At 44.0% G+C, this 25068-nt stretch overlaps 1 protein-coding gene across 9 annotated transcripts in view; it reads right to left on the bottom strand.

Moving 5' to 3' along the window:
* Window positions 1-295: 295 nt before the first annotated feature.
* The window catches only part of LOC135978591 (centromere protein F-like), a 47199-nt gene continuing 22426 nt past the window's right edge, over window positions 296-25068 (bottom strand). For 5 of the 9 annotated variants that reach the window (XM_065579478.1, XM_065579475.1, XM_065579477.1 and 2 more), the window contains 10 exons: window positions 24878-25000; window positions 22411-22533; window positions 17802-17937; window positions 15252-15397; window positions 12263-12344; window positions 9270-9350; window positions 7874-8067; window positions 5823-6092; window positions 1152-1244; window positions 302-754 (listed from right to left, as the gene is read on the bottom strand). In XM_065579478.1, the coding sequence (XP_065435550.1) occupies window positions 548-754; window positions 1152-1244; window positions 5823-6092; window positions 7874-8067; window positions 9270-9350; window positions 12263-12344; window positions 15252-15397; window positions 17802-17937; window positions 22411-22533; window positions 24878-25000 (1455 nt within the window). In that variant the 3' untranslated portion in view covers window positions 302-547. Of the gene's footprint in view, window positions 755-1151; window positions 1245-5822; window positions 6093-7873; window positions 8068-9269; window positions 9351-12262; window positions 12345-15251; window positions 15398-17801; window positions 17938-22410; window positions 22534-24877; window positions 25001-25068 lie in introns of all 9 variants that reach the window. The other 4 variants (XM_065579483.1, XM_065579480.1, XM_065579481.1 and 1 more) reach the window with 4 other exon arrangements.

Raw genomic sequence — 25068 nt, 5'->3', positions numbered from 1 at the left:
TCCTCGGGACTGTCACCGATGTAGCGCTTTCTCCACACAAGTCCAAAGGTGCTCGGGGCTAAAACAAAGTCTGAAGTTCTCACAGTGGTGGGAAAGGAGTCCACGTTTCCTCTCAGCAGCCTTTCCACAATTTCTAAAACACATGTCCTTGGTAAGAGATGGCCTCCTCTGCCCGGAGCTGGGACATATGGGATAATGGTGCTGCACTCTGACTGGCAGAGGGTGTTGGGAGGAGTTCTTAGAGGGGTCACACGACCCACATCCGGACTGGTCACCCCGTCCTAGGACTCACCCTGACTGGTCAAATCTCCTCTCAGGGTGGTCCTATCGGGGTAAAACCAATACCGAGGAGGAGTTCTTAGGGGGAGGGTCACATGACACACCTTGCTGCCGGTCATGTGGACGTCTTGACCCCGAAACTAACACCCCCTGGGGCGGGACTTCCTGTGACAGGTGGGTGAGGTTTAAGGGGTCAAGGGGCAGGGTAAAGGGGTCAAGAGGCAGGGTTAGGGTTTTATTGACGGTAGGGCCCTTATACTACTCAGGTTTACAGTATTATACAGTTTTGGTCTTCTTCATTTTGCTCAGGTGATGTTTGTGTGCTCAAGGAACCTCTGCCTTTGTGAGTGTTAATATTCTCCCTAGAGGTCTGAACAACAGTTTTTGTGGGTTGTTCATTCATGCAAAGAGATCTTGAACTAGATTCCATGGGTTCAATAGCTGTTTCTGCTTCGCACTGTTGAGTATCATCTACCTGCAACACAACAAAAAATAGTCTTGTTAAGTACCAGCAGGAAGTGAGAGAGGCATTCCAAGCAACCAAATACCATGAATTAGCAGACACCCGCTAAATGCAAGAATCTTCAGTGTTTATATTGATCACTTTGAAAATACAACAGTGCTGTGCAGAATGCTTTACAGCAACTACCTACTCCTCACCACGTTCAAGTTTTACAAATCGCAAGTCACATAATATAACAAGGTATAGGCAAAGCTAAGGAGTAGTACACAGTAATTCCTTGTCTAGTCTATTCTTGCTCAATCACTAATCTGCAGAACTGTATTTTGAGATATGTAATTTAAGTTTAATTACTGATATTTCATAATGAATTTGTAAATGTGCTATAGTTTATTCTGTAAATATAATAGACCTTGAAAAAGTTGTTTTCTCCTGAAGCATTTACACTGGCCTGCAGAGGATATCTTGTCCAGATGTTCTGCTGTTCAACACCAGCTTTGTAAAACTGTTGAAAAATTTCACAATATTTATACCTTTGGGGTTATCTCAAATTCCAGTCCCCACTGCTATTACAATCATCCTTGTCTCCCCTGCACTTCCCACCAAATGCTGACATGATTTTAGCATTAATTAGTTAAAACTTAAGTAGTTATAAATGTGTGCTTCACGACAATTGAAATCCCAAATGCCACAGCTTCTGATAGTGTAGGTAATTGGTCTCAATTCTCATCCCACTTACACTGATGTGGGTCCTGTGTGAGAGATGAGCATCAGGGCTTATCCTTCTAGCGCCGATACTTATCAAAATAAAAGCTGTTAAAATGTTGATGTCAAGTGGAAAAAGGGAAGACAGTCCTTACAGTTCCGTAATTGTAATAGTAGCTTGAGAAATCTACGGCTAAGTCTAAAAATAAATGATTTTTACCACTGAAAGCAGACACTGTGGAAGCATTCCTTTTTAGACCTAAGAGTTGTGGAGATAGAACAATTAGAGAGGTGGCACACTATCACTCTAACAGTGTTTTTCTAGCAATGGGCAAAATCTCCGATTGTGGACATGCAGTTACCAGGGTCTGGTTGAGGCTATCACAATACAAGCATTAAGACAAAGTTCAGTACCAGAACTTCTAAAGAATGAGATCAATTTTCATTCCAGTGTCCTCAATAATTAAAAGCAAAGGAAAAAAATCAGATCAAGTTTGCATAAGGACTGAGAAACGACTTCAGGGTCTGGCCCTAAAAAACGAAAACTCTGGGAACAGAATATCTCTTTAAACAATTTGTTGAAGCATGATTGTTTTTGTAGAGATTGTTACTTAAAGAATGATTTTGTGTGTTGTTCACAGCAATGCAACAGCAAAAACAAAATTGCTACCAACATATATTACTGGGAAAGCTAGTAGGATCATTTATTATTAAGGTTACCTGTCTCATAGAATCATAGAATATCAGAGTTGGAAGGGACCTCAAGAGGTCATCTAGTCCAACCCCCTGCTCAAAGCAGGACCAATTCCCAGCTAAATCATCCCAGCCAGGGCTTTGTCAAGCCGGGCCTTAAAAACCTCCAAGGAAGGAGACTCCACCACCTCCCTAGGTAACGCATTCCAGTGTTTCACCACCCTCCTAGTGAAATAGTTTTTCCTGATATCCAACCTGGACCTCCCCCACTGCAACTTGAGACCATTGCTCCTTGTTCTGTCATCTGCCACCACTGAGAACAGCCGAGCTCCATCCTCTTTGGAACCCCCCTTCAGGTAGTTGAAGGCTGCTATCAAATCCCCCCTCATTCTTCTCTTCTGGAGACTAAACAATCCCACTTCTCTCAGCCTCTCCTCATAAGTGATATGCTCCAGACCCCTAATCATTTTTGTTGCCCTCCGCTGGACTCTTTCCAATTTTTCCACATCCTTCTTGTAGTGTGGGGCCCAAAACTGGACACAGTATTCCAGATGAGGCCTCACCAATGTCGAATAAAGGGGAACGATCACGTTCCTCGATCTGCTGGCAATGCCCCTACTTATACAGCCCAAAATGCCGTTAGCCTTCTTGGCAACAAGAGCACACTGTTGACTCATATCCAGCTTCTCGTCCACTGTGACCCCTAGGTCCTTTTCAGCAGTACTGCTACCTAGCCATTCGGTCCCTAGTCTGTAGCAGTGCATGGGATTCTTCCGTCCTAAGTGCAGGACTCTGCACTTGTCCTTGTTGAACCTCATCAGGTTTTTTTCTGCCCAATCCTCTAATTTGTCTAGGTCCCTCTGTATCCGATCCCTACCCTCTAGTGTATCTACCACGCCTCCTAGTTTAGTGTCATCTGCAAACTTGCTGAGAGTGCAGTCCACACCATCCTCCAGATCATTAATAAAGATATTAAACAAAACCGGCCCCAGGACCGACCCTTGGGGCACTCCACTTGAAACCGGCTGCCAACTAGACATGGAGCCATTGATCACTACCCGTTGAGCCCGACGATCTAGCCAGCTTTCTATCCACCTTACAGTCCATTCATCCAGCCCATACTTCTTTAACTTGGTGGCAAGAATACTGTGGGAGACAGTATCAAAAGCTTTGCTAAAGTCAAGAAATAACACATCCACTGCTTTCCCCTCATCCACAGAGCCAGTTATCTCATCATAGAAGGCAATTAGGTTAGTCAGGCACGACTTCCCCTTCGTGAATCCATGCTGACTGTTCCTGATCACTTTCCTTTCCTCTAAATGTTTCATAATTGATTCCTTGAGGACCTGCTCCATAATTTTTCCAGGGACTGAGGTGAGGCTGACTGGCCTGTAGTTCCCCGGATCCTCCTTCTTCCCTTTTTTAAAGATGGGCACTACATTAGCCTTTTTCCAGTCATCTGGGACCTCCCCCGATCGCCATGAGTTTTCAAAAATAATGGCTAATGGCTCTGCAATCTCACCCGCCAACTCCTTCAGCACCCTCGGATGCAGCGCATCCGGCCCCATGGACTTGTGCTCGTCCAGTTTTTCTAAATAGTCCCGAACCACTTCTTTCTCCACAGAGGGCTGGTCACCTTCTCCCCATGCTGTACTGCCCAGTGCAGCAATCTGGGAGCTGACCTTGTGCGTGAAGACAGAGGCAAAAAAATCATTGAGTACATTAGCTTTTTCCACATCCTCGGTCACTAGGTTGCCTCCCTCATTCAGTAAGGGGCCCACACTTTCCTTGATTTTCTTCTTGTTGCTAACATACCTGAAGAAACCCTTCTTGTTACTCTTAACATCTCTTGCTAACTGCAACTCCAAGTGTGATTTGGCCTTCCTGATTTCACTCCTGCACGCCTGAGCAATAGTTTTATACTCCTCCCTGGTCATTTGTCCAATCTTCCACTTCTTATAAGCCTCTTTTTTGCGTTTAAGATCAGCAAGGATTTCACTGTTTAGCCAGGCTGGTCGCCTGCCATATTTACTATTCTTTCTACACATCGGGATGGTTTGTTCCTGCAACCTCAATAAGGATTCTTTAAAATACAGCCAGCTCTCCTGGACCCCTTTGCCCTTCATGTTATTCTCCCAGGGGATCCTGCCCATCTGTTCCCTGAGGGAGTCAAAGTCTGCTTTTCTGAAGTCCAGGGTCCATATTCTGCTGCTCTCCTTTCTTCCTTGTGTCAGGATCCTGAACTCGACCATCTCATGGTCACTGCCTCCCAGGTTCCCATCCACTTTTGCTTCCCCTACTAGTTCTTCCCTGTTTGTGAGCAGCAGGTCAAGAAAAGCTTTGCCCCTAGTTGGTTCCTCCAGCACTTGCACCAGGAAATTGTCCCCTACGCTTTCCAAAAATTTCCTGGATTGCCTGTGCACCGCTGTATTGCTCTCCCAGCAGATATCAGGGTGATTAAAGTCTCCCATGAGAACCAGGGCCTGCGATCTAGCAACTTCTGCTAGTTGCCAGAAGAAAGCCTCGTCCACCTCATCCCCCTGGTCTGGTGGTCTATAGCAGACTCCAACCACGACATCACCCTTGTTGCTCCCACTTCTCAACTTTATCCAGAGACACTCAGGTTTTTCTGCAGTATCATACCGGAGCTCTGAGCAGTCATACTCCTCTCTTACATACAATGCAACTCCCCCACCTTTTCTGCCCTGCCTGTCCTTCCTGAACAGTTTATATCCATCCATGACAGTACTCCAGTCATGTGAGTTATCCCACCAAGTCTCTGTTATTCCAATCACATCATAGTTCCCTGACTGTGCCAGGACTTCCAGTTCTCCCTGCTTGTTTCCCAGGCTTCTTGCATTTGTGTATAGGCACTTAAGATAACTCAATGATCGTCCCTCTTTCCCAGCATGAGACAGGAGTCCTCCCCTCTTGCGCTCTCCTGCTTGTGCTTCCTCCCAGGATCCCATTTCCCCACTTACCTCAGGGCTTTGGTCTCCTTCCCCCGGTGAACCTAGTTTAAAGCCCTCCTCACTAGGTTAGCCAGCCTGCTGGCGAAGATGCTCTTCCCTCTCTTCGTTAGGTGGAGCCCGTCTCTGCCTAGCACTCCTTCTTCTTGGAACACCATGCCATGGTCGAAGAATCCAAAGCCTTCTCTCCGACACCACCTGCGTAGCCATTCGTTGACTTCCACGATTCGACGGTCTCTACCCCGGCCTTTTCCTTGCACAGGGAGGATGGACGAGAACACCACTTGCGCCTCAAACTCCTTTATCCTTCTTCCCAGAGCCACGTAGTCTGCAGTGATCCGCTCAAGGTCATTCTTGGCAGTATCATTGGTGCCCACGTGGAGAAGCAGGAAGGGGTAGCGATCCGAGGGCTTGATGAGTCTCGGCAGTCTCTCCGTCACATCGTGTATCCTAGCTCCTGGCAAGCAGCAGACCTCTCGGTTTTCCCGGTCAGGGCGGCAGATAGATGACTCAGTCCCCCTGAGGAGGGAGTCCCCGACCACCACCACCCTCCTCCTCCTCTTGGGAGTGGTGGTCGTGGAACCCGCATCCCTAGGACAGTGCATCTTTTGCCTTCCAATCGGTGGAGTCTCCTTCTGCTCCCTTCCCTCAGATGGGCCATCTAGTCCACTCTCCGCATTAGCACCTGTAGAGAGAACATGGAAACGATTGCTCACCTGTATCTCCATTGCTGGTGCATGGACGCTCCTCTTTCTTCTTCTGGAGGTCACATGCTGCCAAACCTCCTCACAATCCTTCTGTCCCTGCTGCGCCTGCTCTGAATCTTCAGAACATTGTGGCCGTAGAAGCATCTCCTGACATCTGTCCAGGAAATCTTCATTTTCCCTTATGCAACGCAGAGTCGATACTTGTTTCTCCAGCCCTCGAACCTTCTCCTCCAATATGGAGACCAGCTTGCACTTTGTACAGACAAAGTCACTTCTGTCCTGCGGAAGAAAGACAAACATGGCACAACCTGTGCAGGTTACAACAGCTGATCGCTCACCTTCCATATCACCGTCCTCTTAGGAGCTTCCTCAACTGTTGCAGGAACTACTCGGAGAAACCTGCAGATGAAAGCCTCAGTGCGCTCTCCCCACGCGAACTCCCAGGCAAACTCCTGCTGTTAGCCTCTGCTGTTCGCCACTCAGCTGGTTCGCTGCTGACTGCCCTTATATACCAGTCAGGCCCACTCAAGGCCCACCAACACAGCCCCCCTAATGCAGCACTTAGCGTACCTCCTCTTGGACAGCTCCCAGGCAAACTCCTGCTGTTAGCCTCTGCTGTTCGCCGCTCCTCCCATTACAAGACCCTGTTTTCTGCTGCTTATAACTTTACAAACTTTAATTGCTTGGGCTGAAATTTTCCATGCTGTATGTCTGCCTCATGCTCTTTTTCTTCGGGGGTGGGGGACAGAGGCAGAATTTCAGCCAAAATGGTTAAGCTATTCCCAAGAGCAAGGCTAGGGAAACCTACATTTTTCTCATATTAAAATATTCTGGCAACTTTTCTTTGAAAAGCTCCATGTGTTGGAGCAGGGACTTGTCATTTGGCAGGGAGAGGCCTTTGTGTCAGAGAATGTGCTTTTTGCCATCCCCAGGAAAACTTGCCCAAATTTGGCCAAATTAGAAGCCTTTGAAAAAAAATCACAGTTCACAGACGCTCAGTAGAGAGAATTCTTAGATTTTTAGCAGCTAAAATCTCTGCAGATTTCATCCTCGCTGCGTATACTTGGATCTCGCACAGCTCTTAGTGCTAACCAAACTGCGCATGAGCTATTCCCCACAGAGTGACTGCACATGTGCCATTTCCCCACAGCTCCTGGATATGAAAACACAGCAATGAGCCATCCTCACAGAGCAACTGATATGCTCCAGCCCAGGCCTACAGGGGTCAACGCCAGAGTTTCCCTGCAACGGTTCTTCCCAGCTGCTTTGGGCCAAGCACCAGAACTGAGACAGGAACCTTTCTTTCCTGTACTCCCAATGACCCCTCCAAGCTGGTGCACATGCCCGGTGGTGGAGGAAGATACTGGACTCAAATGCAGATGGGACAAAAGGCAAATGGGGGGGTGGCGGTGGGAGGGCAGACTGGGACAAGGAGTATGCCAAGATTGGGACAGGAGTGGGGGTGAGGGGAGGGGGCCAAGGACAGGGAGCCAGTAGGCGAGGCTAGGGCTAGAAGACTATGAGAGAAGGCGGGGGTACGGGGAAAGGAATGTGTAGGAAACACTCAGAGAAGACACAGAGCTAAGAGGAGGAGGAGAAGAGAACTGGGGCTGGCTGAACAGAGAGATTGGGACAAGGAGCCTTCATTCCAGCATATCCGAACTTTTGAGTGCTTTTGTGTGTAATCCATCTATGCACGCACACACGCACCCCCTGCTCTAGGCAGCCAGGTCTTTCAAGAAATAATCAAATATTTGTGATGAGCATTAAAGTGGGAAGATTTACCTCATTTCTATTTACCAAGTTAATGAGCACTTGGCATGAGATCACAGATTTGATCATACCAACAATTTTAAGTGTACCATTATGCCCAGATCTTTGTTATATGCCATGCTTTATTGATTGTATTTACATTGATGACCTTGCCTTCACTATATTCATGGCAAATAGAAAGGAGGTGTGAATAACACAGCATATCTTCAAACTCACTTGGAGAGATAAATACATGATGTGGATTGCCCATGCCCTGCACATTCAGATACATTTTTAAGATCAGTTACCTTTTGTGATTTGCTGCCACCAGCTGTCGGTTTACAGATCTCCCCAAGATTATCTGACCTGCCTTTTCGTAAAAGTTGGGAACCTGGTGACAACTTTTGGCTTTGGGCAGCAAGACGGGGACTGGTCCTTAGGTGAAAAGTTGTTCTGCACAAAATGTAAGGGTCGGTTTTCACAATAGGAATAGCAGGAAACCCTAAAAAATAAACAGCTTCTATTAACCAAGGTTGCTTAAATTACTTTATTGTTCTAATCAATCTGATCTTGCTCATTTCAAGATGGAGATGACAACTGGTAATAATTTAAGTAAACTAAAATGGCATTTACTCACTGAATAAAATATAATGGGGGAATTATTAGGACTATCTTGCGTTCCTAGAATTTTATAGGTGAACTCAGGCAAGGGTGTGGATCTGTGCAACAGCAGCTCTACTAAAATGGCCAAAAGCGTTTTCCCCAAGAAAATGTTCTCTTTTCCCTTTAAAGGAACACCATTAACTGGAAAATCATTTCCATCTGAAAATGAAGTCTCTTCTAGTGTTCTAAGTGGAGCTGGCCGGAGGGCGACAATTCTGTTTTGCGACACCTTTCGAGGTTTCAAAATTTGTTTTTATTCTAGATTGGAATGAAACTATAAGCCTTTCAAATGCTTTCACAAAATGAAATTGAATCAAAAACATCAGGTTTTCAATTTGGGGGCCTTCCTCCTTGCAAGAGTCCACTTTGCACCTCAGAAACCTTCCCAGCAAAAACTTTGTCTGAATCAATACATCTCCGTGAAACATTTCGGCTTTGACAATGCAGCACATTTCAATGAAAAAACATTCAGTTAAAAATGTTTCAGCAAAAATTTCCCCCCTTCCTCTCAACCAGAAGAAAAAGGTGGTTTATACGGGGAATGGCTGGGCCTAGAATCCCTATCTTTTTGCCAGAGGTCTTTTGCAAAGTTTTTGGGGAAGTCCCAAAGTAAACAACATGTATCTAGACTGATTTTCAAAACTACAACCTGATATTAGGATTTTGGATTTCAGAATTTTTGGCTGTTTTGCTTTTGTCATCAAATACTACAAAACTGTACAGATGGGAAGACATCACACAGACCAAAAACCAAAAAGACTAGAAATTACATACATCTACAACAAAATATACTAGCCCCCTATAGCCTCAATTGTATACTAGGGCCTTTTTTTAAAGCACATGCGGCTAAACTCAGCTCTGACAAGCAGCTGAGTTAAATGGACTTATGCAACCTATACGAGGGCTGAATCTGGCCGATGATGTCCAAGTTTTTACAATGCTTCCAAGTCACGCATATGACAAGACAATTCTCTAGATAAGCGTGCGCGCACACACTCCCCACCAATGTGGTCTCTTCTCCTCTAAAGAAGTAACAATTACCTTTTTTCACCACCTCTGGGAGTCCGTCTAGCTCATACTCTGGCTCATTCTCATGTAGGGAGATGGCAACCTCATCAGCACCTGACCAAAGGAAAGAGTCATTACCTGTACAAATAACTTTAAGGAGACTCTGGAAAGATGAGTTTAGAGTGCAATGATCTCAATCATTCATTTGTTAATTAAGTACATAAGATGTGTGCTTGTGCAACCACAGTAAACTATACCAAATAAAACAAACCAGACATCATGTAAAGGTTACTTTACAGAAGAGATCTCTGTTGATACCATATTTACTGTCAGGGTGGCAGGTACCCCGATTCTTTGGACACACAATGCATGGGCAACATTAATTCTGGCATTTCCTAACTTTTAAGTGCTTAACATTACCACCTTACCATTATTTTAACAATTTATGGGTATATAATTGAATATAGCTCGTCTCAGAAATATGGATCTCTTTTTATACCGCTAGTGATTCTGCTTATTGGACACTCATGAATATTTGCTAGCCTAACTTACCCTAGCTAATGGCAGACAAGTTGTAGTATATTTTACACATTGTGGTGACCACTTTAAACTGTTGTCCTATTAGCTCTATACTTAGCCCCTGACAACTCTTGAAATGACTGAAGCTTGTGATCAATAAAACCCCAATGTATGTGTCTTAAAAAACATTTGTTAAAGTTAATAAACTCCAGCACTTCCTGGTCCCAGAAAGCTGCAACTAGTACCAGGCTGATGACAGTTAGAAAATGGAGGAACTGTCTGAAGCATGTTTCTTCAGATGCAAGTAATGGAAATTTCCAGAGGCAGGTATAAATCAGTATGGAGATAACGAGGTTAGTTCAATCAGGGAGGGTGAGGTGCTCTGCTAGCAGTTGAGGTGTGAACACCAAGGGAGGAGAAACTGCTTCTGTGGTTGGATAGCCATTCACAGTCTTTGTTTAATCCTGATCTGATGGTGTCAAATTTGCATATGAACTGGAGCTCAGCAGTTTCTCATTGGAGTCTGGTCCTGAAGTGGTTTTGCTGTAAGATGGCTACCTTTACACCTGCTATTGTGTGGCCAGGGAGGTTGAAGTGTTCTCCTACAGGTTTTTGTATATTGCCATTCCTGATATGTGATTTGTGTCCATTTATCCTCTTGCGTAGTGACTGTCCAGTTTGGCCAATGTACATAGCAGAGGGGCACTGCTGGCACATGATGGCATATATAACATTGGTGGATGTGCAGGTGAATGAGCCGGTGATGTTGTAGCTGATCTGGTTAGGTCCTGTGATGGTGTTGCTGGTGTAGATATGTGGGCAGAGTTGGCATCGAGGTTTGTTGCATGGCTTGGTTCCTGAGTTATTATGGTTCGGTGCGTGGTTGCTGGTGAGAATATGCTTAAGGTTGGCTGGTTGTCTGTGGGCGAGGACTGGCCTGCCTCCCAAGGTCTGTGAAAGTGAGGGATCATTGTCCAGGATGGGTTGTAGATCACTGATGATCACTTCAACCTCCCTGGCCACACAATCACAGGTGTAAAGGTAGCCATCTTACAGCAAAAAAACTTCAGGACCAGACTCCAAAGAGAAACTGCTGAACTCCAGTTCATTTGCAAATTTGACACCATCAGATCAGGATTAAACAAAGACTGTGAATGGCTATCCAACCACAGAAGCAGTTTCTCCTCCCTTGGTGTTCACACCTCAACTGCTAGCAGAGCACCTCACCCTCCCTGATTGAACTAACCTCGTTATCTCCATACTGATTTATACCTGCCTCTGGAAATTTCCATTTCTTGCATCTGAAGAAGTGAGGTTCTTACCCACGAAAGCTTATGCTCCCAATACTTCTGTTAGTCTTAAAGGTGCCACAGGACCCTCTGTTGCTTTTTACAGATTCAGACTAACACGGCTACCCCTCTGATACTTGTCTGAATCATAACACTTTAAGAGTTGCTCCTCTCTCCCTGTCTACAATCCAGAAGGACACCAAAAGCTGTTTGGAAGGACATATGTATAAACTCTAAAAGATGTCAATTTCTCCATGGTGGATGCTCAACTATCAGGCATCTATACCCAGAACATTCTTTGTTGTGATGGCCAGCAACGGAAAGAACAGACACATTCCAACATTTTACACTCTCATGTCTCAAACAAAGCATTGTAAGAAGTTATACACACCACTCTAATGTTCTTTAAAAAAAAGCCTCCCCTTCATCCTAAGGTCATTTTTGATTTCAAAACATAGGCATTGGAAATCTATATTCATAACATATAAGGAGACTCTGAAATTTGCGGAGACAGATCTTGGGCCAAATTCTCAGCTGGTGTGAATGGCAGAGCTTCAGAAACTATACTGATTTACACCAGCTGAGGATCTGGCGCCTCATCTGAATCAAACGTAATAATGCATGTTTTGAAAACATATTGTATAAATAAATGCATTAAGGTTAGAAACAGGATCATGATTAAGGCTATGTTTTAGTCTCGGGTATTTTTAGTGATAGTCATGGACAGGTCACGGGCAATAAACAAAAAGTCACGGCCCCATGACCTGTTCATGACTTTTACTAAAAATACTCGTGACTAAATCTTACCTACTGGGAAGGGGGACGCTCCTGAAGACTGCTGAGGAGTGGGGGAGAGAGAACAGGGTGACACTGTTGCTGGGGGGATGCCCAGGATCCCACTGCCACTAGTCCCAGACTCCTGCTCCAGGGCAGCACCAGGGACCATGCCTAGTGCTGCCGGAGCAACGGCCAGTGCGACTGGCTCCTGGGCTTCCCCAGCTGATGGGGTGGTCCTGGGATCAGCTGCACCAGCACTGCAAAATTCACAGAAGTCACGGAAACCGTGACTTCCATGAATGATTTGCAGCCTTATAACAACATTCTAGTAGAGCATTTCCTTCTTAAACTACCCCATACTTGTCTTTTGCTCCTTTAACGGAGCACCATGTTCAGGAATTTGTTTCTGCAACATTTTTTTTTCCTTCTCTAGCTGCTTACAGGATTTCATCCACGTCTTCATTTTAGTGCGAGCAAATCCATTTTGCTTCTTTGGTTGAATTCTAGATTTCAGATTGTCCAACTATAAAATAAAAAATTGTTTGTAGTTGCTAATAGGAAACTTCATTCTTCTGTATAAGCATTATACTCTCACTAATGGCATCTCACCTGTCATTAAAAGTTCAGTGCAACTAAAAAACCAGACAAAAGTTGTAATATGCATTTGTATAGTAGATTCACTTAGTAATATACAATTGAATTATAGCAGCTTCTAATTCCAACAGAGAAACATTAAAGTCATGTTTCTTGGAAAGCTACATGTGTGTAGATTTCCTTGATAGAGAAATAATAATCTAAATAGAATATTCAAAACAACCAAATGACAAAACCCAGCTGAAAAGCATGTGGTCCAGGCAGGTTTGTCCACCCTATGTGCATTGGAATGCCAAAATAAACGGATGGTGGATAACTGGCAGCCTTATAAAACACACTTCAGGATAATGTAAATATCAAGCACAGTGCTCCATTAGCTGGGCATGGAGTGAGCACTGTAACTCAGTGCCTGCTTGCCACAATACAGGCTCCACACTGTGTTTTTTCATGTGTTTATTTCTGAAGCGAGAGCACAGAACTACAGTCCGTCATTCGCCACAAATGGAAATAGAAAAAGACTGCAGGCTAGAAAATGCAGAGGGAATTGATAAGAAGAAATTCACCTAGATGGACAGGTTTAAAAACTAAAAACGCCTCTCTAAATTATTAGCAAAAATAGTGCTGTCATAAGAAGAATCACTTAATTAATAATTTAGATGGAAATTCTGCATACATCAGAACTGATATGCTCTCACAAGTTGCGTGTGACATAATGAGGTAGCAGAAGCAGTTTAAAGACAATAGGGGCACGTCTACAGTGGGAAGTTTCACAAGGTATTAATTAATGTGTTCATTAACATGATGTTACAACATGCAGTGTAGACACTGCATTGTTATGTTTAATATCACATCAGTCAGTTATGGTTAATCTTAGGGGCAGAGTGAAAAGACATGTTTAAACACGGTCTAATTTTGAAGTACAGACCCTGGCAAGTAAGGTATTGTTTCCTTTGCACCATAAGTGGAGGCATGGCGATGTCTCTCTCTGGTAGGACTACTGCTGCACTTAGGTTCCCCAAACTTTCAAATTTTCCTTACATTTTAGTTTAACATCTAGTTTTAACCAGAAATGATGATCTCAAAGGAGGAAAGCATGAGAAACTAGACAGTTTATTAGTATTGGGTTTTTTTTCAAGACACTGGCCTCCGGTGATGGGAGAGTCATGTGGGTTTGGGATTTCTTTTTTGTGTGGTTGTGTACATGGGGTACTTCCCCCGATTGTTTACAGAAGTGAGGTAGCACGCTAATCACCCTGCTCTGGGCATCTCTCAACTAAGTAGGGGTACTGAGACAAATGCTGATTGTTGAAATAGCTTGCTAGATGGCCCCAGGTGCCTGAAAGGGTGTCTGTCTACACCCTTCCGAAGAGAATTAGTACCACTTGGGGGTTTTTACCCAGTAAAGCAGGAGCCATTTTGAACATGGGAAGGGATTTCTCCTTGATGCCTCTGTAATCCCCTGATGGTGCAGCTACATAAGGAATGGAATTCTTATGTGCCTCTGTTCTGGGCACACACTGTCTAAAGTGCTCTTTAATCCTTCAACGCTGAGCAAGCCTATGGAGAAGGGGAGGAGACTCCAAACACCTTTCCCTGGTAAAGCCTGGGTCCTTGACCTGATAAACCGACAGGGACAATTCCCACTCCATTGTGACCTCAAATTTGGGCCCCCTTCCCTGGTTGAAAGAGGATCCCAGGTTGAAAAGCAGAGATGAACAATTTACATTACCCTGCCACCTGAGACAGGGCTTCGCAGAAGTAACACGTGTCTCTGCACACCCAGATATACTCCAGGGTGGGAGGGGGCAGTGAGTCTGATACAGAGCACTCCAGGAGACTCCCATATAGGAGAAGACCCCAGCAAACACATCCTAAGGATGGGAAGGCAAGAGAAAAGATTTAAAGCCTGATGTTTATACTTCCTGCTCATTAATTATACATATTACTTCCTTACTAAGGGGACAATTCCATTTGTCTTTTTGGGGCCCAGAGCATATGGAGTTTCCAAGTGTTATTCCTGTGCAGACTATGTGGGGTTCTCATCTCCTTGAGAATCCTCACGCTCCTTCTCACAATGGAGTCAGGGCTTCAAATGGGTGTGTAATGCGCTGGTCCAACAAAGCCCCATCCCCTCACATAGCAAGGGTTGGTGGCTTGTAGCAGCAAGACGTAGGTTACCCTCTAAGACCCCTAAAAAGCTGCCCACTGACCTACTTGGACTTAGCTTGATTTTGCTGGGCTTTTCTACCACTGCACTAGTGGTCAAAGGGAGTTACTGAGAAGTGCTGTGTTTGCGTCTCCAGAGAACTTACTTGAGGAGAGACAAAGAGGAGCAAGAAGTTGAAATGAAATCAATGTAGCAGAAAAATGAATAAAAATTCATGATAAAACAAAGTTGTTGGGAGAAACTGAACCGCCAACTCGTTCTGCTGGTGGACACAATTTCTGGTGGCCTGAGGTGAAGGATGGAGCTTAGTCCTGGAGCCTTCAGCAACAACACTGGTCCACCTCCCAGTTCTACGGGTGAGAGGAATCACCTCTTTGTTCCAAATGAGGAGAAAAGCTGGGCCACAGAATAGACAAAACGTGCATATTTTATCATGTTTTCAGGTGTCCCGCTAAAGACCTCCTGTATCTTTGATAGCCAGAAGTTTATAAGGTAACAGATTTAATGAGATTTCCATGCTACTAATGGAGAAGTTATAGCAAATGTTATATTAGAATAGAGACTAGATATTAAAAAGGACACAAATAAATATTTGGCTCTTAAAAGCTTAAGTATGAAATGCCTTATTAAACTATCTGAAAAACTTATGTTTGTTTCTAGTAAGTCTACTTTTTCTTCTTCTAAAGCCTTCTTAAGGGTTCCATTTTCAAGTTGTAGCTCCTGGACTGAATCCTGGAGCAATTTATTGTTGTTTTTTAAATGCTGAAGCTCGGCTTCTTGTGCTTCCAGTTCTATTTTCTGAGACAAACTCTTATCTATAGTAATAAAAAAAATTAAGTGGTTAATTTGTGAAAGCAAACAATGTCTAATATGCAATATTAGCTTTTATGGGTAACACTATAAAATGGCAATATTGACAATTTTCAATTTTTCACCTAGCAATAAATTTTCTTAGTATTTCAGAATATAATTACGTATGTGTTCTAAAACTGCCTTTATTCCCAAACCATGAAATTGTATAGCATTGCCAGAATTCAGTTTTGCAGAAAGAACATACTGCTAGTCAAATCGCTCTATGCTTCACAATTGTAACTCTGTTTCTACAGCCCATCTTCACTGAGGTCTGATGGCTTGTACTCTGAAACTCATGGTTGACAGGTAACAGTATCAATGGCTAGATAAAGAATTTTGGTGCCCTATTTGTCCATTTTCCTGTCTTCAAAATCCAGAATATATAAAAATGATCAAGGTGTTTGATGGACTGATGTATGGAGTAAAATTAAGAGAGACAGACAATACAAGAGATTTCCTGTATTGCAAAGAGAATTCTATTGAATAACACCAACTTATCATATAAAACAAGACTACGCATTCCCTTCCTACAGGACAAGGAATATTCAATGTCTCCAAGACCCAGAACTTGGTGAGAAAGAGGGGTAGAGAGAGGTGAAGGGAAATGATAGCAATCAACAGATATTTGAACTATGTCAACACATAGGATGGAGAAGGATTATTTAGGGTGGTAATTCAAAGGGGAGTGTAGCGGGGCGGTTGCCCGCTCTAGCCCTGAAGGGGTTGGAACAACCCTGCAGAGGGCTGTGGCTGGGGAAAGCAGCAAGCCTGGGCTGATTGGGGAGGCAGCTACAGCTGGGCCACGCTCCCATCAGGCCACAGCTGGCCCTTATAAAAGGGCTGTGAGCCAAACACTCAGTCAATCTTCCTCTAGCTCTGAAGGGAGAGGGACCTAGCTGTTTGGGAAGCTAAGGGTACTGGAGTGAAGCAGGGCTAGGGAAAGGCCAGAGGAGCTGGGGAGCTCCAGGCTGACAACTCCCCAGGTTGCAGGGCCTTGTCCAAGGCCCAGAGTGGTACTGAGTTGTAGGGAAAGGCAGCAGGTCCAAAGTCCCCTGCCAATTATGAGTGGCCATTACAGACTGCAGTCGGTCCTAGTAAAACAGGGCTAGATGGTGACTGGCAGTAGCCACTGAGGCAAGGTGGAGGATAGGGGGTGGGGATTCCCCTGGGTGGGAATCCCCAGAGAGTGGGTTACTGTTGTGAGCAGGACCCTGACAGGGGAGGACACCAGGGTCTGGGAGGGACACGGGGGCTAATGTCGAGCAGGATGGTGACCATCAGAGGGTGCTCTGGCTAGAAATGAGCTAAGTCCCTGGATGACCAGAAGGGGGCGCCGCAGGGGTGAGTCCCACAGCCTTACAAGGGGGAAAAGGTATAACTAGAGAGGATAATCAGAGACTTCTTAGAGAGGAAGAACCGTCCGGGGGTTAAGAGTGACAGTCTAGGACTCTGGACACCAACATTCAGTTATGTTTCAATTAGGACAAGTTATTGTTGGCTGCAGTGAAGAGCTACAGCACAAACATCTTCTGACTTATTTTTTTGTTCATAATTATTCCCTCCAGAAAACTGAGAGAATGCTCCCATTTGACACCTTAAGAACCACAGATAAAAGATAGCGAAAGCAAGAAAATGGGCTTAGAAGGCATTACATTTTCTTAGCTAGCCGAAAGTGCTGCCACTTGCCAAGAATAAGATCAAAACGCAAAGCAGTTATTTGGATGGCCTCATGGATTGGAGAGTGCAGAAATACTGATTAAAATAGGAGCAGGACTAGGTCCATAAATTTAATTTTGAAATCTCATTAAGTGAGGTTAGACTTCTACAGCGATAAGTGGGAGCAGTCTCCTTCTTTACAATGGCTATTTAGCAGAATTACCTGTTCTCTCAAACCTCAGTCTGCAAAATGCATTTTCCCAACCAGATAGACAAATGTAGGGAAAAGTCAAATTAGGGCTCGGCGGGTAACATTTCATCACGTTTTAGCTTGATGGAGTCCATATACAAGCTAAAGGATAATAGTTTGAGGTATATTTGTTTGCTTGGGATTTTAAAACACAGGAGCACATTGTAGTATTTAATTTGCTGACCATATAGTTTTGTTTGGGACATATTTATTCCTCATTTTAAATCGCTTTAAAACCATATAATTTTATGAGTTAGTATATTTGTATAAAGAAGTTCCATCTCAGTTTGGAAAGAGAATTGCGTGTATTAGCTGAAAGTTAATTGAACTATATCACACAGTGGGAACTTATTATTTCTTGGGGATGCTTCAAATCACCATTTATAATGAAGTTTACAGATCTCCCACACTGAAGTAATAGTTTGTAACGGGATTTAAATAGGTAGAAATGTGTCACTCACTTTTCATCTCTTCAGCATTCTTCCGGGTCTCTGTTAGAAGGTGTTGGGCTATTTTAAGTGCTTCTTCCAGCTGATGGATTTTTTGTGTTTTTTCATCAGACTGGCAGCAAAGAAGGTTTTTTTCCTTCTTCATTTCCTACAACAAAACATTAGTTACAAAACAGTCGATTAAGTCAATAAACTGAGAGTAGTGTGATGTGGCATACTACCCCTCTGAGTCCCATGAAGACTCTGGAAAGTTGGGCCTTGGTTTCTAAGCACTTACAGTGGTTAGGAACACAAACTGCACTCTTGGCAATCCTCAGAGGGCAGACAATCCTTTTGGGACGTCTCCCAGCTGGCACAGATCACAGCAGTACTTAGCTGGCTCAGGAAATGGAACCAGGGAGCTGCAACCAGTTCTCTGTTGCCTGCCCATAGCAGATCTTGACACAGGATAGAATCTAGCCCACAAAAACTGAGTCAGTGAAGTTAAGTGACTTGCCCAAAGCCACAGAGGGGAGTCAATTTCACTGCCAGTATCAGAACACAGGAGAAGTTTCCAGTTCCAGCTCCTGTTCTCAGACCACCCATCTCTGTGTGGATGATTCAAATATATGAAGTTGCTCTTGTTAGCAAGATAGCATTAGATGCAAAGTATTATTACTCAGTAATACCTGGGGGTTCGGGATAGAAAATTTTCGAAGCATCTTTTTTCCAAATAAGTTAAGAAAAGTTAGAATACCCCGTACAACTATGTCCTACCTGGGAACTTAAAATAAAAGTGATTTCTAAGAAACTAACTCCTTCCACCCAAACTCCTGCATTGCTGGGTAACAGATGGCATGGCTCTGGTGGGACTCTCTTGGAAGCAAGCCATCATTTATTCATCTACTTACTACTAGCAGATGGGCATCAGTGCACAGAAGCCAAATTCAAGAAAAGGGAGGGTCTGGATGGAAAACAACCTAAATCCTTGCTGGCACAGCAGGTCTGTATTTTCAGCTATTTAAACAAGTCACCCAAAGAACATGAATAAAACCGTTGCTGCTTCTAGTTATTTTCCTTTTGTTTCACAACCTCCTAGTCCAAAATATCCAACTGTTATATCGAGAAACACACACACACACACACACACACACTATCATCAATCATTCTAAAATACACAGTTGTGAATCACATAGGCCATCATTAACTCTTGCTTGAATAATCGAAATCCAATGTATTTAGACTCGAATGCATCTGTCCTGAAAAATCTGCAACAGTTACAGAACACAGCAGCACACCTCCTCAGTAATACAGGTTCACTTGAGTACATCAGTCCTATGTTTCACTCACTCCGCTGATTCCCCAACAGAACACTCAATCAAATCTGTCTTTATTTTTGAAGTTATAAAGAACATGGGCCCAAAATTCCATCTTACTCTCTCAGACTTCAGTAGCTGTGTTTCTCGGGAACAACTGTCTACACATCAGAAGTAAAACTAGCATATGCAGGAGACAGGGCTTTTTCAGGAGCTGGCCCAATACTATGAAATTCACTCCTGCAAAAACTTAGAATGACAACTAACATCACCATTTTTCATATTTACACTCCCCCCACCCCACCCCACCCCACACACAAACCCTTTACCTTCTGGGACAATGGCTTTCAACCTCTTTTCCATTTGCGGACCCTAGAAAATTTCAAATGGAGGCGCAGACCTCTTTGGAAATCTTAGACATAGTCTGTGGATCCCCACAGACCACGGGTTGAAAACCACTGTTCCGTTGTAAGGACAACCTTTCGAGGACCCCTTAGACAGTCTGCAAACTCCCAGGGGTCTGTGGACCAGAGGTTGAAAACCACTGCTCTGGGGGATATGGGAGAAATAGAAACCTCAAATAACAGATGCTAGTCACCTTAATTATTCTTAACTCTGGAAAGCATTCAGATACACCAGCAATTGGCACAATATAAGAACTTAAAAAAAATATCTCGGCTGTTGCTTCTATGACTATTCTGACTTCTCTTCCCTTTCATTTTCCTTCTAATTCCAAATTAAAAGGAAAATCTTTTAATCTACAATCAAGGTTTTTTTTTAAATCAAAATTTACAGCCAAATCCTTTTCGTGTAAATTGGAATAACTTTATTGATTTCAATGGAGCTATGCTGATATATTCCAGGTCAGGATCTGGCTTCATAGTTAGAATTTTGATGATAATGCTAGTCTATAGTGCTTGAAAAAGTAAAAATGTACAAATCATTTTGGGGATTTTCTCTTGCTTTAAATTGATTGTGTGACCAAAAAAGTACCCATTCCTCCACGAAATCTTGGAATTAGGCCAAACACACTTATACTTAGGAAGCAGCTAATGATTCTAGAATTATCAAATGAACTCAACCCGATATTAAATATATTTTATTTTTAGAACTAAACAAAGAGTCTTTTGAACCATACGACATAATTAGATTAGACAAATAATTCCATATGAACTGTAACCCTATCTGTAGTATAGCTGGTGCAAAATAATTTTTTGAAACCCTGACCATACAACCAATTTTGTGCCTGGGGTCAGTCCACATGGAATCAATTGCAAAAACTGCAAGATCAGGGCCTTATTTTGTATCACTTCTATAGGTCTTGTGACAGGGTCGGGCCAGAGGGCTACAGGAGAGTGATCCTATTGGGATCCAGGAAGTGGGCGGGCCAAAGCCCGCCCACTGCTAAAAGATCCCCCCAGCCTTAGCGGGGGATCCACAAGACCTGGAAACCAAGTGATTTTGGGGGACAACTAATGAAATAACAGGGACAGGAGTGCGGTCAAAGGGTCCGAAGGGAACCTGAATGGGACACTGAGAAGAGAACCACAGACAGCGCCCACTGCTCCTCGAAGGCGTCAAGGGAGTCAGTGGACGCCGCCCAGAGAAACTCTGCCCAGATGCATGAATGGACGGAGGATCAGAAAGAGGCCCCACAGTCACAGGAGACTCCATCCACCAACCTCCTCTCCCTGGTTTTATAGATGGCCATTTTAGCCAGGACCAAGAGGAGGTTGACCAGGAGGTCCCATGACTTTGTGGGGCCACGGATAGAGAGTGCATAAATAAGGAGGTGAGGGGAAAAGTGCAGCCAGAAACGCAACAGGATATCTGTGAGGACCCGGAATAGGGGCTGCAGCCTGGCGTACTCCAGGTAAACGTGCGCCAGGGTCTCCCTCACGCCGCAGAAGAGGCAGGTGTCCCGGGACGGGGGTGAACCGCGCCAAGTACATGCCCGTGGTCACGGCCCCATGAAGGAGCTGCCAACTGACATCCCCGTCAGGCCTTGGGAGCAGGGTGGAGTATAGGCTGGCCACCGGGGCTCCTCACCCTCTAGAAGTGGCAGGAGGTCCCGCCACTTTGTGTCGGGGTGTGACGCGAGAGTGAGGAAGTGCAGGGTGTGGAGCACGAGCATGTATAGATGTTTCCTTGGCGCAGTCTGGAAACGAACCAGCTTCAAGTCGTATAGCCGGCTTACGGTGAAAGGGCGGGGAGGCCGGTTGGGTCCACAGGGCAGGGGCCCGCTACAGGAGAGTGAGAGAAGGCAGATATATTAGCCCCAGATTAAGCAGGTCCCTTTTCCCTGGGTAAGATAACGGGGCAGTTTCAGAAAAATCAGGAATTTTCTGAAACCAATTAAGGCAGGCAGGCTAATTAGGACACCTGGAGCCAATTAAGAAGCTGCTAGAATCAATTAAGATAGGCAGGCTAATCAGGGCACCTGGTTTAAAAAGGACCTCACTTCAGTCAGTGAAGGGTGCGCAAGGAGCTGAGAGTGAGAGGGCGTGCTGTTGGAAGACCGAGGAGTACAAACGCTATCTGGAATCAGGAGGAAAGTCCTGTAGTGAGGATAAAGAAGGTGTTGGGAGGAGGCTATGGGGAAGTAGCGCAGGGAGTTGTAGCTGTCACACAGGTGTTACATGAAACTCTGTAGACAGCTGCGATCCACAGGGCCCTGGGCTGAAACCCAGAGTAAAGGGCAGGCCCAGGTTCCCCCCTCTCCCTTCCCCCTATTGGATATAAGAGGAGTCAGGGTGACCAGACACCAAGTGTCAAAAATCGGGACAGGGGGTGGGGGGTAATAGGAGCCTATATAAGAAAAAGACCCAAAAATCGGGACTGTCCCTATAAAATCGGGACATCTGGTCACCCTAAGAGGAGTTGACTTGGACTGTGAGTCCCACCAGAGGGGAAGGTCCCTGGCCTGTCCCCCTGACCCAAGGTGGGTCAGGAGAGACTGTGGGGATTGTTCTCCTTCCTTTTCCCCATGCTGGCCAGTGATGAGGTTAGCTGAATGAACGGCAGGTTTGAGCCACAAAAGTGTCCAAACTGAGGGCTGCCCTGAATCTCTGAGGTGAGCAAATCCGCCAATAAGCGCAGGGCTCACCAAGGCAGAGGAGGAACATTGTCACAGTCTCAAGATGGTCCAAAAAAGGACAGCCAGATTAAGACAGTATCGAAACACAACTCCTGGTGGAAATACACTATTCTCCAACACACAGCTTGCAGAGTTCCCCTGTGAGTCAGTAAGGCCTAAATGGCACCAGTTCTTACTGATTTCCAGTTTAAATTGTTAATTATTCCAGTTGCCCCTCTGATTTCTTTACCTCAAAGTTTCTCCTCAACTCATTTTGCTTTGACTGGCTTGCCAGTAAAGCCTCTTCTGCTCTGCACAGCCTCTTTGTAAGCTCATTGGAGTTGTTTTCAAAATGATGTTTCACTGCTATTGCCTATGAGGAAAACACATCACATTTTATTTGTAGTCATATTTAATCTATTTAAAAAAATTAAAAATTCCTGATGTCCCTTGAAATGATGAGCTCCAAAGATACGTTATAAAACAAAGCAAAAAGAATAAGCTATGTTCTGCTTCCTCTTACAGAAAGAGAACTTTGGAGTAATTGTTGACTTCTGCGTTGTATAACTAAGAGCAGAATTTGGCCCTAATCCTTGAAACTCAGCATGATGGCTTTAAAAAAAGTACAATTAAAAATAGGCCAGATATCTGAAAAATCCATCCTCCTTTCACTGTCCAGTCCCGGGTTCTAGATTCTGTATCATACCAAAAACAGTACATGTTAAGGTAACACAAATCTTTAACTCAAGACTGGGCAAGGATATGAAAAATATTTTCAGGCACATTTTCAAGTATATAGTTGTAATGTATAAATATATTCATAATTTAAGCAATATTTATAGTACAGTCTGTTAATCATTGGGAATCCTAACCAGAGCTTTCTTTTAAGTTCAATCATAAGGGCAGCAGATTTAACACTTGCTCTCAATTTTTTTTAACGTAACATATTTTGTCAAAGCAAGCACCTATTAGATTTAGAAGATGCTTCCCCATTCCCACTCAGTCCTCAACTGCTCATTTGAGAGGTAACGTTTAGGTGTTGGACTGATGATCAGCTATCACCAAATATGCCATTGAACAGCCAACAAACAGAAAGGATCAATACCAAACTAGACTCAGTTCTATACAATCCAAATGTCGGAGAAAAACACAGTTCTCACTTTTTGTTTGGGTACAGCAAGTCAGATGCTTTATTTCTCTCACACAAATATCAAGAGATTGACAAATTACTCTACCTTTCCCACTTACTATATATTCAAGGAATAGGTTACATGTTCTTAAAAACCAGTATTTGTACACCTTAATTCCCTGTATTTATGGACCAACAAAGACATTCAGCTTGCACCTCTGTCTCCAGAACTACATTCTTTGGGGATAAGGGAAATTAGTGTAGTGCTATGCTCAATCTTAAATTTATCACCTGACTTTATATCGCTATCTAAACCAGGAAGTTAACGAGACCATAACTGTGACACCACCAAATTCTACCTGGTTTTCAACCTTTTAAATCTGTTTTATATCTGTCATAAGAGCTCTATAGTACTCCAAATTAAAAAGGAAGTAAATTTATTACCAACATCAAGAGAGAAAAAAATGAGAATGAAATAATTTAGTTCCATTCTAGAAAGGAGTACGCTTTTCTGGATAAAAACCTTTAGACATCCAAGTTTCAGTATGAAGCGAGTGTTTCAAGAGTAAACATGGAAAGAAGAGTATGTGTAGTGGTTAATATTTTCTCCTCTGTAGAAAATGTTTGATTAATGTGCTCACATAGCTATGCCGGACAGCTATCGTGGACAAATTTAGAACCTCTGTATTAAGTCAGTGTAGACCATGTGTATCAAAAATAAAAAAGCAGTTTTCTATTAGAGAGTGTGGGTAGAAAAGAAGCAGTGCTCAAATCCGAACAAGTCTAAAGGGAAGGGTTCCAGGGCATTACCCCCAAACTGCCTTTGGGCCCATCTGCTACCTCAGTTTACCTTCAATCTTGCATCAAACCAGCTATCACATGTGGCGATTTTACAGTAGTGCTCTCTTCCAGTTTGGTTTATTATCATAACACAACACTCAAACATACCCTTACCAGCCTCAATTATTCCTTTCCGTTTATAATGCCTCAAGTTTTTCCAGGTTTTTATCAGAACATGCCCATCCCTGCAGTCCAGCCCCTCTCTTAGCTGGGATTTCTGCATCCTGCAGGTCCATCAATGGAGGCTTATCCCTGCACAGTTTCCAGTTCCTTGTAAATCTCTTCCCCCCAAAGTCTTCTGCCTTAGAGTTCTGGAAAATTGTCACTTGTCCTCTTCACAGGCTCTCTGCCTGGGAACTAAGGAGAGAGAGTGTGTCTCTCTGAACTTTTGGGGCGTGGTGGGGGGGTCTCTCTCTTGAATGACTACAGGCTGCCATGCATCTAAACCAGCAGGCCTGTTTAGATGCATGCTTCTGTCACATGACCCTTGTATTCATTCCCATCATACAGGGAGATGGGCTAAACCTGAGAAAAAGTGCAGCTGTGCCCCAGTCTTTGAATGGACCAGCTCACCCTGTGACAGGAACATAGCGCAGCTTGCTCTCACCTGTGATGTATTTAGTTGCACTTAAATATTAGTCATGTATAGATCTTTAAACACAAAAAAGAGGACAGTTAAAATTTTACATAAAATAAAAACTCAGCATCACCACTTCCATTTGAATAGTTCAGATATTAAAAATCCTACGTTGTCAAGTTCTGCCCGTAGACCATTGTAATCGTTCTTGGCTTGCTGCAAGTCCTGGTTGAGTTTCATCTCCTTGCACTGCTGGGCCACTGTCTGTAAGGCACGGAGCTGACGTAATACTTCCTAGAAATGTAGAAGATGGGGGAGGGGGAGGGCGGAGGGAGAAACACACTCCTGTTACATGTTTCTAG

This window comes from Chrysemys picta, unplaced genomic scaffold, assembly GCF_011386835.1.
Source record: "Chrysemys picta bellii isolate R12L10 unplaced genomic scaffold, ASM1138683v2 scaf333, whole genome shotgun sequence".
Lineage (NCBI taxonomy): Eukaryota > Metazoa > Chordata > Testudines > Emydidae > Chrysemys > Chrysemys picta.
Note: the sequence above shows the minus strand (reverse complement) of the source record. Positions and strands in the feature narration are given on the sequence as shown.